The sequence below is a fragment of the Balaenoptera acutorostrata genome, chromosome 6, assembly GCF_949987535.1.
Source record: "Balaenoptera acutorostrata chromosome 6, mBalAcu1.1, whole genome shotgun sequence".
Lineage (NCBI taxonomy): Eukaryota > Metazoa > Chordata > Mammalia > Artiodactyla > Balaenopteridae > Balaenoptera > Balaenoptera acutorostrata.
In genome coordinates this window covers 98118335-98134704 of record NC_080069.1, presented here as the reverse complement: position 1 = coordinate 98134704, position 16370 = coordinate 98118335, and the positions used below count along the sequence as shown (strand labels likewise).

The 16370-nt window shown below is 40.7% G+C and overlaps 1 protein-coding gene across 1 annotated transcript in view; it reads right to left on the bottom strand.

Annotated features, from left to right (window-relative positions):
* TMEM38B (transmembrane protein 38B) overlaps positions 1-5963 on the bottom strand; it is a 67713-nt gene extending 61750 nt beyond the window's left edge. Inside the window, exon 1 of the mRNA XM_007178251.3 lies at positions 5728-5963. Within this exon, the coding sequence (XP_007178313.1) occupies positions 5728-5839 (112 nt within the window). The 5' untranslated portion in view covers positions 5840-5963. The remainder of the gene's footprint in view (positions 1-5727) is intronic.
* Positions 5964-16370: the final 10407 nt, after the last annotated feature.

Sequence of the window (16370 nt, the reverse complement as noted above, 5' to 3'; positions counted from 1 at the left end):
TTTGATAAAGGAGGCAAGAATATACAATGGAGAAAAGACAGCCTCTTCAATAAGTGGTGCTGGAAAAACTGGACAGCTACATGTAAAAGAATAAAATTAGAACACTCCCTAACACCATACACAAAAATAAACTCTAAACGCATTAAAGACCTAAATGTAAGGCCAGACACTATCAAACTCTTATAGGAAAACATAGGTAGAACACTCTACGACATAAATCACAGCAAGATCCTTTTTGACCCACCTCCTAGAGAAATGGAAATTAAAAAAAAATAAACAAATGGGACCTAATGAAACTTAAAAGCTTTTGCGCAGCAAAGGAAACCATAAACAAGATGAAAAGACAACCCTCAGAATAGGACAAAATATTTGCAAATGAAGCAACTGACAAAGGATTAATCTCCAAAACATACAAGCAGCTCATGAAGCTCAGTATCAAAAAAACAAACAACCCAATCCAAAAATGGGCAGAAGACCTAAATAGACATTTCTCCAAAGAAGATACGCAGATTGCCAACAAACACATGAAAGGATGCTCAACATCACTAATCATTAGAGAAATGCAAATCAAAACTACAATGAGGTATCACCTCACACCTGTCAGAATGGCCATCATCAAAAAATCTACAAACAATAACTGCTAGAGAGGGTGTGGAGAAAAGGGAACCCTCCTGCACTGTTGGTGGGAATGTAAATTGATATAGCCACTATGGAGAACAGTATGGAGGTTCCTTAAAAAACTAAAAATAGAACTACCATACGGCCCAGCAGTCCCACTCCTGGGCATATACCCTGAGAAAACCATAATTCAAAAAGAGTCATGTACCATAATGTTCACTGCAGCACTATTTACAATAGCCAGGACATGGAAGCAACCTAAGTGTCCATCGACAGATGAATGGATAAAGAAGATTTGGCACATGTATACAATGGAATATTACTCAGCCATAAAATGAAACGAAATTGAGGTATTTATAGTGAGGTGGATGGACCTACAGACTGTCATACAGAATGAAGTACGTCAGAAAGATATAAACAAACATCGTATGCTAACACGTATATATGGAATCTAAAAAAAAAAAAAAATGTTTCTGAGGAACCTAGCGGCAGGACAGGAATAAAGACGCAGACATAGAGAATGGACTTGAGTACACAGGCAGGGGGAAGGGTAAGCTGGGACGAAGTGAGAGAGCGGCATGGACATATATACACTACCAAATGTAAAATAGGTAGCTAGTGGGAAGCAGCCACATAGCACAGGGAGATCAGCTCGGTGCTTTGTGACCACCTAGAGGGGTGGGATAGCGAGGGTGAGGTGGAGACTCAAGAGGGATGGGATATGGGGGTATATGTATACGTATAGCTAATTCACTTTGTTACACAGCAGAAACTAACACACCATTGTAAAGCAATTATACTCCAATAAAGATGTTAAAATATATATATTATATATATTAAAGATATTTAAGTAAGATTCTGTGTACTCACATAAGTAAATTATGGACTGTCATTTCTGAGACATCCTTTTCCACCCCACACTGGGCAGAATCTGCTCTTTTAAAAGCATGCTATAACAAAGGGGGGTTTGGGGGTATCATAGTTGTTCTATTTTTACCTGGATGTTGACTAACATAGTTGCGCTCATTCTGAAAATTCATTGAACTATACATTTACGACTACTTTTGCACTTTTTTGTATGTGTTCACGTCGGAATTCATAAAGATAGCAAAAGTATGCTGCCACCTTCCCAGAATCCCCAGAACTGATAAATTCTTGTTTTATTAATCTTTTCATTTCCCACAGATTAGAGGAAGGAACAATGACAAACTTTATTCCTGGATTTAATTCCTGAAAACAAATGAGAAACTGAGTGGTGATGTGCAAATGACTGAAATCATGGGAGAAAATAATGATGTCAAATGACAACTTATTGAGAAATTACTAAATATTGAGAAACCTGGAACATTAAATGTATCTGCAAAGAGAGAGCACAGAATAGTTGAGAACTTTGAAATTAGCCCAAGAACTAGCTCCATAATTTACTAAACTATGTGACTTAAGTAAGGTTATTTTATTCCTGTAAGACTACTCATCTGTAAAATGTGTTCAGTAACATCTACCTAAAGAGATGTATGAGGATTAGAATTAAGACACTGAAATGTTCTGTAAGTATCTGAAATGAATGAATATTATTATTGTATAAGAAAGGTAGTGCAACCTTATGTGACACTGCAAGGAAAGAGAAAGAGGAGGAGGATGAGGAGGGGGAGGCGGAGGAGATGACAGTGACAACAGCACAGTTGAATTCTTTTAGAGCTGTAACAGTAACTTTCATCTTGGTATCCTCAACATCTAATATAGTACCTACTACAGTGAATATTTGCTTAATTGAACTACATATGATTTGAGGGAAGTTAGCAAAATAGTGATCAGAGAATCAAGAGTAAAATAATAGATTTTGTGTGTAAAAATCAAGTGGAGGTCATTGTAGATTAAATTTTCAGGATGTCTTACAGAAAATAGCAATCGGATATGAATGTAGGATTAAAGAAATGTGTTTATTTTAATGAACATTTAAATAAGAAAAAAACAGAGAACACAGATTAAAAATGTAAGAGAGATTACAACTGATGACATAAACATTCTGTTAAAATGGTTTCTGACCAACAATTCCCAAAGCAGCATTTTCCAACTTCCTAATAAAATGCCCAGGAAAATAGAAAAAACAAACAAACAAAAAACCCTACACTACTAGCCAAAACTAAAAGCTATAGACAATCAGATGCCAGAGCTCAGGAGGAACTAAGGTTAAGTATGAGGCAAATGGAAGTAAACTAAGAAATAAAAAAGAATCCAACATATTAAATACCCCCTGATGCTGTGGTAATCTAAATGGGAGGGGATATCTGTATGTGTATGGCTGATTCACTTTGTTGTGCAGTGGAGGCTAACACAACATTATAAAGCAACCATACGCCAATAAAAATTTAAAAATAAATAAAAAATTTTAAAAATACCCCCTGATGGTTTCACTTATGAAGCGCAAGTCACATGGAAAAGAGAGGGGGTAGGGGGACAATCACCTTTCCTTAGGTGTAGGATTTGAAGGCCTACAACCTAAACCAAACAAAAAAAAAGATGCCATCCTTATCAACACCACAGATAGAAAGAGTTAATCCCCTTTACCCACTTGCCCTCAGTAGTCTAGATCTAGGCATAGTCTGTAAGCCATAAGATGTAAACTATAGAAAGTGGGGAGTGAGGTACTGGCAGTGATAGAGTACATTCCAAAAGTCAAGAGTCTCAAGGAGTAACATGCTTGAGGAGATAAGGATAAGAAGAACCCAGGTAGCAGTACATAGATGAATTGTGGTCTTATTGTACTACAGGTCTGTGTTCTAAAGAATCAGTCCCTGGGGAACAGAAAAAAGTTGCCAGTTAAGTAAAGTTCTATATAAGTATTGGCAAATGAAAATCCCTAATGAATTAAACTAATACATCAAACAGTTTATTCCAAAAATGTAAGGATAATTCAGTTTTTTAAATGTATTACATTTTAAATAGGAAAAACAATATGATCAACTCAATACATTTACATAAGTGTAAATACAAATGGCCAGTAAACATTAGTAACTACAACAGATGCAAATGAAAACTATGTTTTCTGATCATCAGAATGACAAGATATTTAGGACTGATAACAGCCAATACTGTGGAAGGACAGTCTAACACAATTCTGGTAAAAGCAGGTTCACTCTTTTGTGTGAATTCTATAATTTTTACATGTTTACAAGTACTGGTACTGGAATATAATACTTTTACACCATGTGTAATACTGTACTAGCGTCCAATTAGTCCAATGGTTCTCAAGGTTTTTGGTCTCAGGACTCCTCTGCACCCCCCAAAATTAGTGAGCAGATGAATGGTTGCCAGGGGCTTGGGGAGGGGTGACTACAAAGGGGTAGGAGGGAGTCTGGGGTGGGTGATGAAACTGTTCTCTATCTTGATTGTGGTGGTAGTTACAAGACTGTATGTGTTTGCCCAAAATCATAGAACTTTATATTAAAATGGGTGAATATAATACAGGTAAATTAAACCTTTAAAAAGGCTGACTCCAAAACAAAATTCTTGAAGACCCCCTAAAAAGCTTTTCTTTATGTGGGTTATCAATATTTAGCTTATTAGAAATTATAAACGAGACAATTTTTGAATAGTTCTTTAGGTATTCATTTTTAAAATAATAAATGCACTAAATTAACAAGTAATATATTCTTCATGAAAAATAACTATTTTTCAAAGCAAAAAATATTTGGTGAGAAAACTCACACTTTTTTAGTAAATCTCTTTCATGTCTGCTTCAAATAGAAAACAGATGGATTCTCATATCTGCTTCTGCATTCAACCTGTTACAGTACGGCAGGTCATGTGGCCTCTGGAAAACTCCACTGTATACTTGTGAGAAAATGAGTGTGAAAAAGATGACATCTGCATATTATTATGAAAATAATTTTGAGTTGGAAGTGTCAGGAACCCCAGGGGCTCCTGGACCACACTTTGAGAACCTCTGATTTAAGCTATACAAGAAAATACCAAATACTGAATATGGCATAATAATAAAATGTACTTATTTTAAATCAAGGAAGCAGGCTCTTATGCAGATTATCTGTCCCGATTTAATACTCTACTATTCCCCTCATCCAGGTCAAAACTGCTACCAAACAATGATTTAGGGTGAGCTACAAATTTCAATTTAAATGAAAAATATTTCTGAGGTCCAAGGGTTTTAAAGAAAACAAAAAACCCGAAAAAAACAGACCATAAGAGGTACAGCATCATCCTCAATCCCTCACTCATTGCCTGTAGGACAAGGCAGATAAAGGCAGCATGAACACAGAGAAAGTAAGGCAAAGAAAATGCCTGACCTCAGAAAAGGAAGAAAGCATAAAATGAAAAGGCAGGTAGAATAACGGCAAAAGTAAAGCAACACAGGAGCAAATATATCCTGAATGTAAAATACAAGAAAAAACAAATACTGCTCCTTGTATGCATACTTGAAAGAACTCAAAACTCTGTATTAAGACCACATCCCCACTGTACAAAGAAGGGAAGCTATGCCAAATGGCTTTTCTTGTACAACGTCACTCATATGACCCAAAATGGGAATCCACTCCTCTTAGCAATCATTGTCTAACATGCTAAACAAGGTGGGAGACCTCTGCGTTAAGGGGAACTTGGAGGTGCCTACTTGACGCTCTTTATTTCAGTGTTTACCCAACTTTCAAAACCGGAGAGCCGTCCAGAACCATTCACTACCCCAAGCGACGAAGTCAGACGTGCTGTCTCCGGAAGCTTTGTTCCCAGGTCATTTTAAAATACCTTCCAAGCAACTGGTGGCACCGCCAGGAGACAGCGCAACCCCTGGGCGGACGCGGGCAGTCCTGGGCTCCCAAAAGCGGCTGCGGCCGCCCTGTCACCTGTGCCGGGAGTCCCGCCCGCGGCGGTGGGGCGCCCCCGCACTCCCTCCAACCCCGCGCCTCCTTTGGCGAGGACCGCCCGGGCCTCATTTTCCCCACCTGTGCTCGAGGGGTCGGACGGGCCACCTCTCGGCGCCCCTCCAGCTCGACTACAGGACTCCGGGCGGGGGGCAGCTCGGCCGCTACCCCGCTCAGGCCGTCCTCGCGGTGAGGGGCATCCCGAGGGGGCCGGTCCTCGGCGCCCCGCACTCACCCGGCTGATGCTTCAGTGCCATCACCGACACCAGGTAGTGGGCGATGTCAAAAAAGGGAAACATGGAAGTACGAGAAAAGGCAAAGGTCAGCTCATTCCACAGACTGTCCATCGCGACGACCGACCGCCGCAGCCGAAGCAGCCGCGGCGACGGGTTCCCTGCGTGCGCGACGAGGGGAGGGGGAAGGGACGGCCGCAGCCGCCCGCTCTTCGGCTGGGCCTCTCGGAGCTCTGCGCGTGCGCCTTGGCACCTGGCGCCGGCGCGCGGAGGGGGCGGGCCGCGTGTCCCAGGAGCCTCGGGCGCGCGGGCGGTTGGCCGCTGGGCGGGGTGAGGAGGGCGGGATCTTGTTCTCCTGATAAGAGTCCAGCGTCTTCTGCGTGCTGGGAGTTGTGCAAGACGCGGAGAATGGTCAGATGAATACAACATAAATAATGAATATGCATTATTTCTCTTAACATTTAGTGCATTTATTATTTTTAGAACGACTACATAAAGAACTATTTTAAATGTTTCTCAGTTATTTCTAATATGCTAAGTATTGATACATGAAACCCATAAAAGTCTTCAGGACTCTCTGGGATCCTCAAGAAAAAATTTTAAGTCGGCTTTTTTAAAGGTTTAATTTACATACATTTTATTCACCGTTTTTTAGTGTAAAGTTTTATGATTTTGGATAAATGCAGTCCACAAGGGGAGACGCTCAGAGCCGGATTTATTTCTGTGAATTGATTTCATTCACCTAACATTTCTCGAGGAACCACAGTATGCAAATCACACCGTGACTTATTGGAGATATAAAAAATAATATGATAATATCCTGCCCTCAAGAAACGTGTTTTCCCAAGGGAGATTACAAAGCGGGTAATAATAAGTATAGGTGCAGTGATAGGGCAAGTTCCAAGGAGAGGAAGGCTATTTCAGGGAAGTGGTAAGGCAAACTAGCCTCTAAAAGCTAAGGGAAAGATGTAGGGAAGTACTTTGGCTGGACTACGAAGTGAGAAATTAGCTCAGAAAAGAAGTCCTTGAATGGCAGACCATAAACCAAGTGGTTTGGCCCCAGAGTCTAAGCTCTTGATCACTACATTTTATGCTCAGACAAATCCGAGCCAGAATCCAGTCTCTTAACCATTATGCTAAACTGCGCTTTTCTTTTTTTTGCGGGGGGGGGGGGGGGGTGAGGTGGGAGGGAGGGTTGCAATCAAGCAACAAGATTAGGAAAGTTTGGTAAAAAGAGACTAAAGACAGGCGAAAATGGAGGATATTCACAGTTCCAAACAAAATGTAGTGGAGGCTGAGGACACTAGGAGCAGGGAACTGGATGGGGAAAGATGCAATAGAACCAGAATAGGCTGGGTGTCACCTCAACCTGTCAAAAAAGGATGTGGGGAATGGGTGAGTAGAATTATGGTTACATTCAGAGAAATAGGAAACAAGAATGAGGAGCAGACTTGGGTAGAAAAAACAAGTTTAGTTTGGCACATTTTTTATTTGATGTGTCAACAGATCATGCGGACACCAGGAAACTGGAAATAACATAATGAGCTGCTAGATAGGTAAGAGCCTCATGGGAGCAAGAACTTCAGACTTGCATTGATTTTTTTTTATCTGAATATTTGTCTGTTCGTTTTAATTAGTTTAACAAGTGCTTTTTGCTATGTACCAGGCATTTTGCTGGATATCAGAGGCCTTGCCCTAAACCCTAAGTGTTCAAAATGTGGGGTAAATTGTAGTAAATCTCTACATTTCACTACTTATCAAGAAAGAATAGAGTTGCTAAGATACTTTTCATATGTGGTTTTCTAAGCAAGCACCTCTTATTAGAGAAAGGCTTTTAGACCTCTAGCCAAACTAAAGAAAAAAAAAGCAACTGCTGTGAATATTTATACTTTGATGTTTCAGTTTGTTCTTTCATAATTTTTATACATTTCTTTAGCTTTGTGAATTTAGGGGCAGAACTTGGATGTTATTTCCCAAAAGATTTTACAGTTTTAAAGTCTTTAATTAGACTCCACAAAATATGTGTTTTGTCCTTGGACTTAAAAAAAAATACTATAACATCTCTAAATCATATGTCTATGCCAGTATCATTCTGGGGTATAATTAAATTCATTATTAACACCAATATGGCAATAGTGAAAAGCATCAGAATTTTTTTAAAAAAAGATAAATCAAATATTTTGCTTTCCATAAACATATTAATTCCAACAGAAGAGAAGGCAATCATCTCATCTCAGACTCTACGAGTAATCTGAAATTTGTTTCATTTCCAAACTGTGAAAATAAGCTGGATCCCCATCTGCCTAGAGCCTAAAGAATACCTTTTTTTTCATCTAAGGGAAATGATATCACCTCACAAAAAGACAAGTTCTATCTAAACGTTAACTGTGCTCACTATATTTGCTTCTGGTCAGTGCTTCAGTTATTTAGTCTAAAGAAATGGGCCAAACAGAAGCAAGTGGGCAATAAAATGAGGGAAGGCTTTGAATTGATAACAGGGAGAGGCAAGATTTGGGGAAATTATGTGCGAAAATTAAAACCTGCCCTGACTTTTGGAAGCAGTTTACAAAGTTACATAATTATTGCAGATAAAACAAATCAAATTATAAAGTACTGCTTATCTATTAGAAAGCAAAAGTGGTCTAACTGTATGAATATCTGGAAAAGAGGGTTTTTTTGTTTTTTTGTTTTTATATCAAAATAAAATATATCATTACTTTATTTGGATATAAATTTACTTTATTTATAAAGTAAAATTTGCATATCATTACTTTATTATAAAAGAAACAGGGAAATTATTTACATGATGAAAGATTTCAGAACTTCAGTGGCAGCTTCACGTGATGCCATTTGGGGAACGGGCAGCTTCACGTGATGCCATTTCAATAGTGACTTATTTTAGTCGACGTAGTTTCCAAGAATGTCACCGTCTCTAAGTAAGAAATAATCCTTGTCGTCTAGAACTAGTTTGGTGCCTCCACATTCTGGGAGAACTTTATCTCCAACTTTCACACTAACTGGTTGAATCTCTCCACCCTTTCCTTTAGAGCCTGATCTAACAGCTACTACCGTTGCTTGCAATACTTTTCCTTGTGATTTTTCTGGAAGCATAATGCCTCCTTTGGTTACAGTTTCGGCTGCACTTCTTTCAACTAATACTCGGTCAAACACGGGAAGAAACTTTCTAAATGCCTCCTGCCATGGCTCCGGTTGCCGCAGTTCATACTCTTGCTGTTTGGCCGCCGTCGCAAAAGAGAGATCCGAAGTCTGACCCTCCGGCCACGTGAACTCGTGAAAAGACCTCCCAGCGCCCTCGTCCCCGGCCCCTCCCCGCGGAAGGAGGCGGCCGCACCAGCGCCCGCCACGATTCGTTTCCTGGGCTCTGCGCAGGCCGCTGACTCGCAGACCGGTAGGCGGAAGAAAAGAGGAGGTTTTTCTAGGCTTTTCTAGGCCGCGGGCCGAGGTGAAAATACTTACCCTTAGCCCCCCTTCCGGAAATGGAAAAGAATTTTGACTAAACATATTTGAAGCATTTTGAGTACAAAAACATGTGAAAATAATTGTTATAAACCAGGTTTTTCAACCTCAATGCTATTGACATTTTGGGCTGAACAATTCTTAGTTGTCTTATGGGGTGTGTTATGGGATGTTTAACAGCATCCCTGGCCTCTACCCACTAGATGCCAGTAGCATGCGCACACACACACCAATTGTGACAACCAAAAATGTCTCCAGACATTTTTGTCTTGGGGGGCGGGAATCGCCCCTAGTTCAGAACTACTTTATAAATGAATAAATTTTTTGGCAACATGTTCCTCTATTTGTACAAACATTATGGTTATGCATCTAATATTAATCATCAAGTTAATTCTACATAACCCTTCTTGGTCTCAGCTTGATCATCCATCCCCTGGATCAAGTTGGCAACATCCCAAAACCCAGTACCACAAAGGTAATCCTAGCTATTTCTTCTCTGCAATACTGCTTTCTATCCACTGATTGGCATGCCTTTCACTTTGGAAAGTCAGTAACGTTTTAAAAACCATGAAGAGTCCATGATGAGGAAGTTTCATATTAGAGGAGCCAATTACACTTCTAAACTTTAGTATTCTGGTTAGGGATTTTCATTCTAAAGTTATTTTCATAGGGATTTGATAACTATGCCCTTTCCAGTTATAGTGTAGTAAAATATGACATTTAAGACAAAATGTTAAATTTAATTTCTATTTTTTTAATGGTCAGCATTATCAAGGAGGATTAACTAAAGAGCACCAATTGTCCTGAATTCAATCAGTACAGTGAGATCCTGGCACGTGAGATTTAAGTGATAAACCAATTCAATTATAAACTCAACTCTTTAGACTCTGTGTATCTACTAATACACACTTATATGGTGACTTGAAAAATATAACTTGGCTCACTTATTTCTTGCACTGGAAACTAAAATCTTTTTCTGTAAACATCACTTATACCTCTAATATGAACTATTAAACTAAAAATATTCTCCATGTGTAACAAGTACAAATTTACCTACTTAAGATATCTGATGTTATGAAACGGAATATCTCTAGTGCTCATCAGTATAAAGACTTCCAAAACTGCAGTCACCCACTGGTGCTATAGTTGCCAGGTGTCTATGGTTACTAGCACTCAAAGTTATAATTCATCTCTGTTCAAGAGTAACAGGTACCATTAAATCAAAGAATAAGAGAACTGTGGAAGTTGAATGGACCCTTTAAAAAAAGTAACATGGATTGCAAGTCATATAAAACAGTTCAGGGCGGCTTAAGCAAAGTGACGGATTTACTGAAAGGCTACCAGGGAATCAGCCATCAATCCCCAAAAAGAGCAAGAAGTTGGGCATTTCTGAGGCCAGCAGCAGTAGGTAGATGCGGGCTACCCTCAGTTACTAATGACAGTCAACGTTAATATTGTTCAGTCTCTGTGTCCCCCTATTCAGTACTGCCAGGAAAGATAGCCTGCCCTGGCCTGGGACAGATGTCCTCTCCTTGTTGATCGGCTCTGGAAGGATGCTGGGTCACATCCCTAGGTATCAGAGGCAATGTCTGAGACTGGAGGGAGCCACACGGCCATCACAAGAGGTATCTATTACAATCATTTTCTTTAGACCATTTGTTTCAGAGTAGGAAACTCAGAGCTAGAGAGAGATCACAAAGGCAGGCAGTGACAGACCAGGATTTGTTATTATCATGTTACAATCTCCCTACTGGGCTTTCTCTGGTCCCACGCAACCCAAAATGTTCTCCTAAAGTTGCCTTTTACTGACAGATCCAGCATCCCCACAGCAATGAAAAGGCTACTGGATGAGAGCCAGAAAGACCTATTAGGAGTAAGGACTGTGGGTCAACAGCCAGGATTAAAGGAGTCTGTACTTTCCAGCATAACCAGTTCGTTGAAGAGGCTGAAATCAGTGGGGCACAGTCAGGAAGTGGATCTATCATCCACCAGACAAAGCCCCCAACTATGATCCTATGTCAGATCTCCCCTTCCCATCCTTCAACTTTATCTCAGCAGATCCCATTACTTCCTCATCATTTAAGATACTAAAATATTAAAAGTCCAATCCAATTAAAATGTCAGTGTTGCATCTAATTCAGAGCTTTTCCCACTCCATCAGCTCAGGTCTGCCTGGCTCAGAGCCTTGCAGTGGGGGAAAGAGGCGTGGGGTGGTCTTTCAACCTTTCCTCCTCTTCTGCCCCTTCCACCATCTGTGTCCTCCAGGGTCAAGGTAGTAGGTAGGGGAATTATAGAAAAGGAACAAAAGGCCTTCTAGTTCACAGGGGTTTGTTATGGTTTTTGTTTTTCTTTTTGCTATCGATATTCTTCTTTATAGCAGGCTCCCAGTGCTGACTTATTCATGGGGTACATTTGTGGGCTCCACAATGATGCCATGGACCTCTGCATAGCAAGGTTTCCTGACACCTGCAGTTGTCAGGAACTGCAGATACCATCAGATGGCTAACCAAAAAGGCATATCCAACTCTGCATGTTGAGTTAAAACATTAAATATGTTTTTCTCCAGCCTCTCAGCAAGCGGTGGCCATGTGTTAGAATATGGGCAAATGAAAATGAAGAAATCTGTTTGACATGCTTCCGAAAACTAAATGAAGAAGAACAAAGTTGAAGGACTGATGCTACTCAGTCTTAAGACTTACTGTACATCTACAGTAATCAAGACAGTGTGGGATTGGTAAAAGAATAGACAAATAGAAGGATGAAAACAATGGGGCTTCTCTTATTAAAGTGACTATGCCCTTGAGATGGGCCCGTCTCCTTTTTTTCTGCCTTGAGCTGGGGCATGCCCTGTGACCATGGGAGAAGGGTCAAGAAAATAGCAGATAACTGAAGGTATCAGCTCTCTCAGACTTACTGCTATATGAGAAAAAAATAATCCTTTGTCTATTCAAATAGAGTCTGAATTGGCTTGGGGAAGAGAAGCACCGCCTTCCTCATACAGAGAGGAGTAGAAAAAGCACTCTAACCTTTTGAATTCCCTTCTGTGAATTTCCTTTAAAATTTTTGATTTCTTGGGCTGTTGGGAGTGAAGTTCTCTGGACTAGTTGTTATCTTTAATTAAGTCCCACTTAGACAGCCTAGCTCCTCTCTTTACAATGTGAAGGTAACATCTTTTGTCTTTGGAGCTCTACCTGGAATTCCAAGATAATCCCAATTAACATCTTGTTACACCAAAAGAAGGGCAAAGGAAAGAAATTTAAAAAACAAGGTCGATGAGTGAGGTTTAAAAGAAAATTCATGTAGCTAAGGCTAGGAACTCACAAAATATCAGTGATCTATGTAGATGAGTTGATTAAACCAAAACATTAGCAGCAAGAAGACAATGTGCACCTGATGTTTGGGCAAACAAAAGGAATCTTACCTACCTAGAGGTTCATAAATATGTCCAAATAACAGTGAGCTCCATAAGTACAAATAGAGAGGTCAGATGCAGTTGCAGGTGGGTTCTGACCCATAACAATCACGGAGGGAAATCACTGCAATGTAAAGTCCATATATGACAACTGACAATAAATATATACTCCATTGCTTGAGCCCTAAGTTGTCCAGACTTCATACAGAATGTATCTACATTACCTATCTCCTGCGTCTATTTTTTTAAAGTCAGTGTTCAGTTAGTGGAATTGTATGTGTATCTATAGATACAACATATATTCCAGGGACTGCATCAATCACTGTATGTTCCTTCAATGTCTATAAACCTGTGTAAGTCGTGGAAGATGTAAAGTCTCTAAAATATAAAAATCTCTTAGTATTTATTATCTATGAAGACAAGTATTCTTACAGATTTACATATAAAAATAGTAATATTTCTTTAGTTGAAAAAAGCTAAAGAGAATATTTTTAATATTAGTCCAACTTCTTATAGGCATTATAATTATTTTAGAATGGGATAATTTCTCAAAGTGCTTAACCATGGAAATCTATTTTTTCCCCTCCAAACAGTTCACCAAACTGGAAATCCAGCTTGAGAACCCTGTAGAAAGCTTTTCCTATCTCCACTATAGTCAGCTGCACCATCAGGTTATTTATAATGTTCATTCACTCAATAAATATGTATCTCATCTTTCAGCTGGGGCCCATCAGATCATAACAGCAAAGTCTTTCCCTCCACCTCTTCAGCTACCTCTCTGTTAGGCTTAGCCAGCCAGAGCAACATATCAAATTATATTTTTGACTTTATACCAAGGAGTTCATTTGAGAAACTTTCTCATCTTGGGAGGTGGTGTACACTAGTGGTAACAGAATGCATGGTCTCTAGAGTCAGACATTCTACTTACTGTGTAACCTTATAGAAAGCAGCTGCTAAATCTCTATAAGCCTGTGTCTTCATCTTTAACCTAGGAAGAATAGTACTTACTTCACAGTGTCGTTTTCAAAGTTAACAGAGCGTATCACAGATATAGAGAACAAACTAGTGGTTACCAGTCAGGGGAGGGGCAATAAAAGGGTGAGGAAGTGGGAGGTACAAACTACTGGGTGTAAGATAGGCTGCTAGGATATACTGTACAACACGGGGGATATGACCAATATTTTGTAATAACTATAAGTGGAGTGTAACCTTTGAAAAGTGTAAAAAAAAAATTTTAAGGGAAACAAACAAAAAATCCTGACCTGACAGATAAGCAGGACCTGAGGAAAAAACAATTCAGAGAGCATACGTATGAATTGCTTGGCACAGTGCCTGACACATGGTGCCTGCTTGATAAATTGTAGTTATGACTCTTCTCCTGTGATATTCAGATCTCTTAAAAGGAACTTAGAAGTTCCTTTCCTACTGCTTTCTTAACTTCTAAAGTTTAGAGATTACACTAATTTTAGAGACACAGTGGTTAAGAGTGTCGTTGCTAAAGCCAGATGTCCTGCATCAAATCCTGGCTCTGGCCCTTGCTCCCTGAATTACCTTCTGCAAGTTTCTCCATGCCTCAGTTTTCTCATCTCTAAAATGGTGAATATAATACACTGGACCTCATGGAGTTTTGTGAGGATTAAATATGTTAAGATGTGTAAAGAACAGTGCCTAGCGCATAGAAATCCCATCAATGTCAGTTATTATTACTCAGAATTTACTTACCCAACATAATAAGTACTTTAATTTTCTCTTATGAATAGAATTCAATCTGGACCTAATTTCATGGAAAATACCTACCACATAAAAGCATTCAAATTTGTGTTCTAGTGCATTGACCTAAATAATGAACAGAATGATCAGTGTGCAATAGAAAAAGGACGCAGAAGATGGCGGTGTGGGACGACACCGAGTTAGCGTCTCCCCACCACTAGGGCACCTGTCAGCTGCTGGTGGGGGACCCTGACACCCAAGGAGACGGTAGGAACCCCCAAGTGAACCGGTAGGACGCGGGGCGACACAGGGCGGAGGAGAAGTGGAGGCCAGACAGGATCAGCGCCCCTGAGGCCAGGGAGATCAGGAGAGGAAGGCAGGAGGGGCCCTCTGGGAGGAGCAGGAGAGAAGCGGAGGAAGTTTGCCCCGCCCACTCGGGCCCAGGGAGCCTGCTGAGCTCCCAGGCTGGTGCCCTGCCCTCCAAAGCCCCCTCCTGGACTTGTGGGTCCTTGGAGGGATAGGAGGGAGGCCAGGGAGATCAGGAGAGGCAGGAGGGAGGAGCCATCTGGGAGGAGTGGGAGAGAAGCGGATGGCATTTGCCCCACCCACTCGGGCCTGGGGAGCCTGCTGAGCTCCCAGGCCAGTCTCCTGCCCTCCAAGGTCCCCCCCACACACACATTGGTCCTGGGGGCATAGGAAGGAGGCCTAGGGGAGTTCAGGAGAGGCAGGCGAGAGGGGCCCTCCAGACCAGAGTAGCAGGAGAGGAGAGGAGGGCATTTGCCCCTCCCACATGAGCCCAGGAAGCCCACTGGGCTCCCAGGTGAGGTTCCCCCACCTTCTGAGACCAGCGGTGGGGGGCAAGCCTGGGCCCCTTCTGTTCCTTGAGCCTAAGCCCCACCCCCACGGCCCCCAGGACCTTTTCCAGCCCTATGGGTCCTAAGCATTGGCCCCACCCACAGCCCAAACCTCACCCTTGCTTAGACCCTGCCCTCCACAGCCAAGGCCTTTCCCCCCTTTTTTTTCTTTTTTTCTCTTTTCCCCCATCTTCTTTTTTACTACTGTGGTACTGTTGTACCTTCAGGTTGTTGATTCATCTATATTTTTATTTCTATATTCTTTCTAACATATCTGTTAGTTTCCTTGTCTAATTTTATTTTTTACTTTGTTATTGTTCTCTCTTTTTTTTTCTTTTTGTCACCCCACGCGGCTTGTGAGATCTTGGTTCACAAGCAGGCGGTTGAGCCAAAGCTACTGTGGTGGGAGCTCTGTACTGGAACCACTGGACTAACAGAGAACCTCAGACCGCAGGGAATATTTATCAGAGTGAGTTCTCACAGAGGTCCACATCTCAGCACCAAGAGCCAGCTCTACCCAACAGCCTACAAACTCCAGTGTTGGAAGCCTCAGGCCAAACAAGCAGTAAGACAAGAACACAATCCCACTCATTAAAAAAAAAAAAAAAATGAGATGGCAAAAAAATATGTCACAGATGAAGGAGCAAGGTAAAAACCTATAAGACCAAATAAATGGAGAGGAAATAGGCAATCTACCTGAAAAAGAATTCAGAATAATGATAGTAAAGATGATCCAGAATCTTGGAAATAGAATGGAGGCACAGATTGAGAAAATACAAGAAATTTTAACAAAGATCTAGAAGAACTAAAGAACAAACAAACAGAGATGAACAACAGAATAACTGAAATGAAAAATTCACTAGAAGGAATCAATAACAGAATAACTGAGGCAGAAAAACGAATAAGTGAGCTGGAAGACAAAATGGTGGAAATAAATGCCGAGGAGCAGGATAAAGAAAAAAGAATCAAAAGAATTGAAGACAATCTAAGAGACCTCTGGGACAACACTAAACACACCAACATACAAATTATAGGGGTCCCAGAAGAAGAAGAGAAAAAGAAAGGGTCTGAGAAAATATTTGAAGAGATTATAGTTGAAAACTTTCCTAACATGGGAAAGGAAATAGTCACCCAAGTCCAGGAAGCACAGAGAGTCCCATACAAGATAAACCCTGGGAAAAACACACCAAGA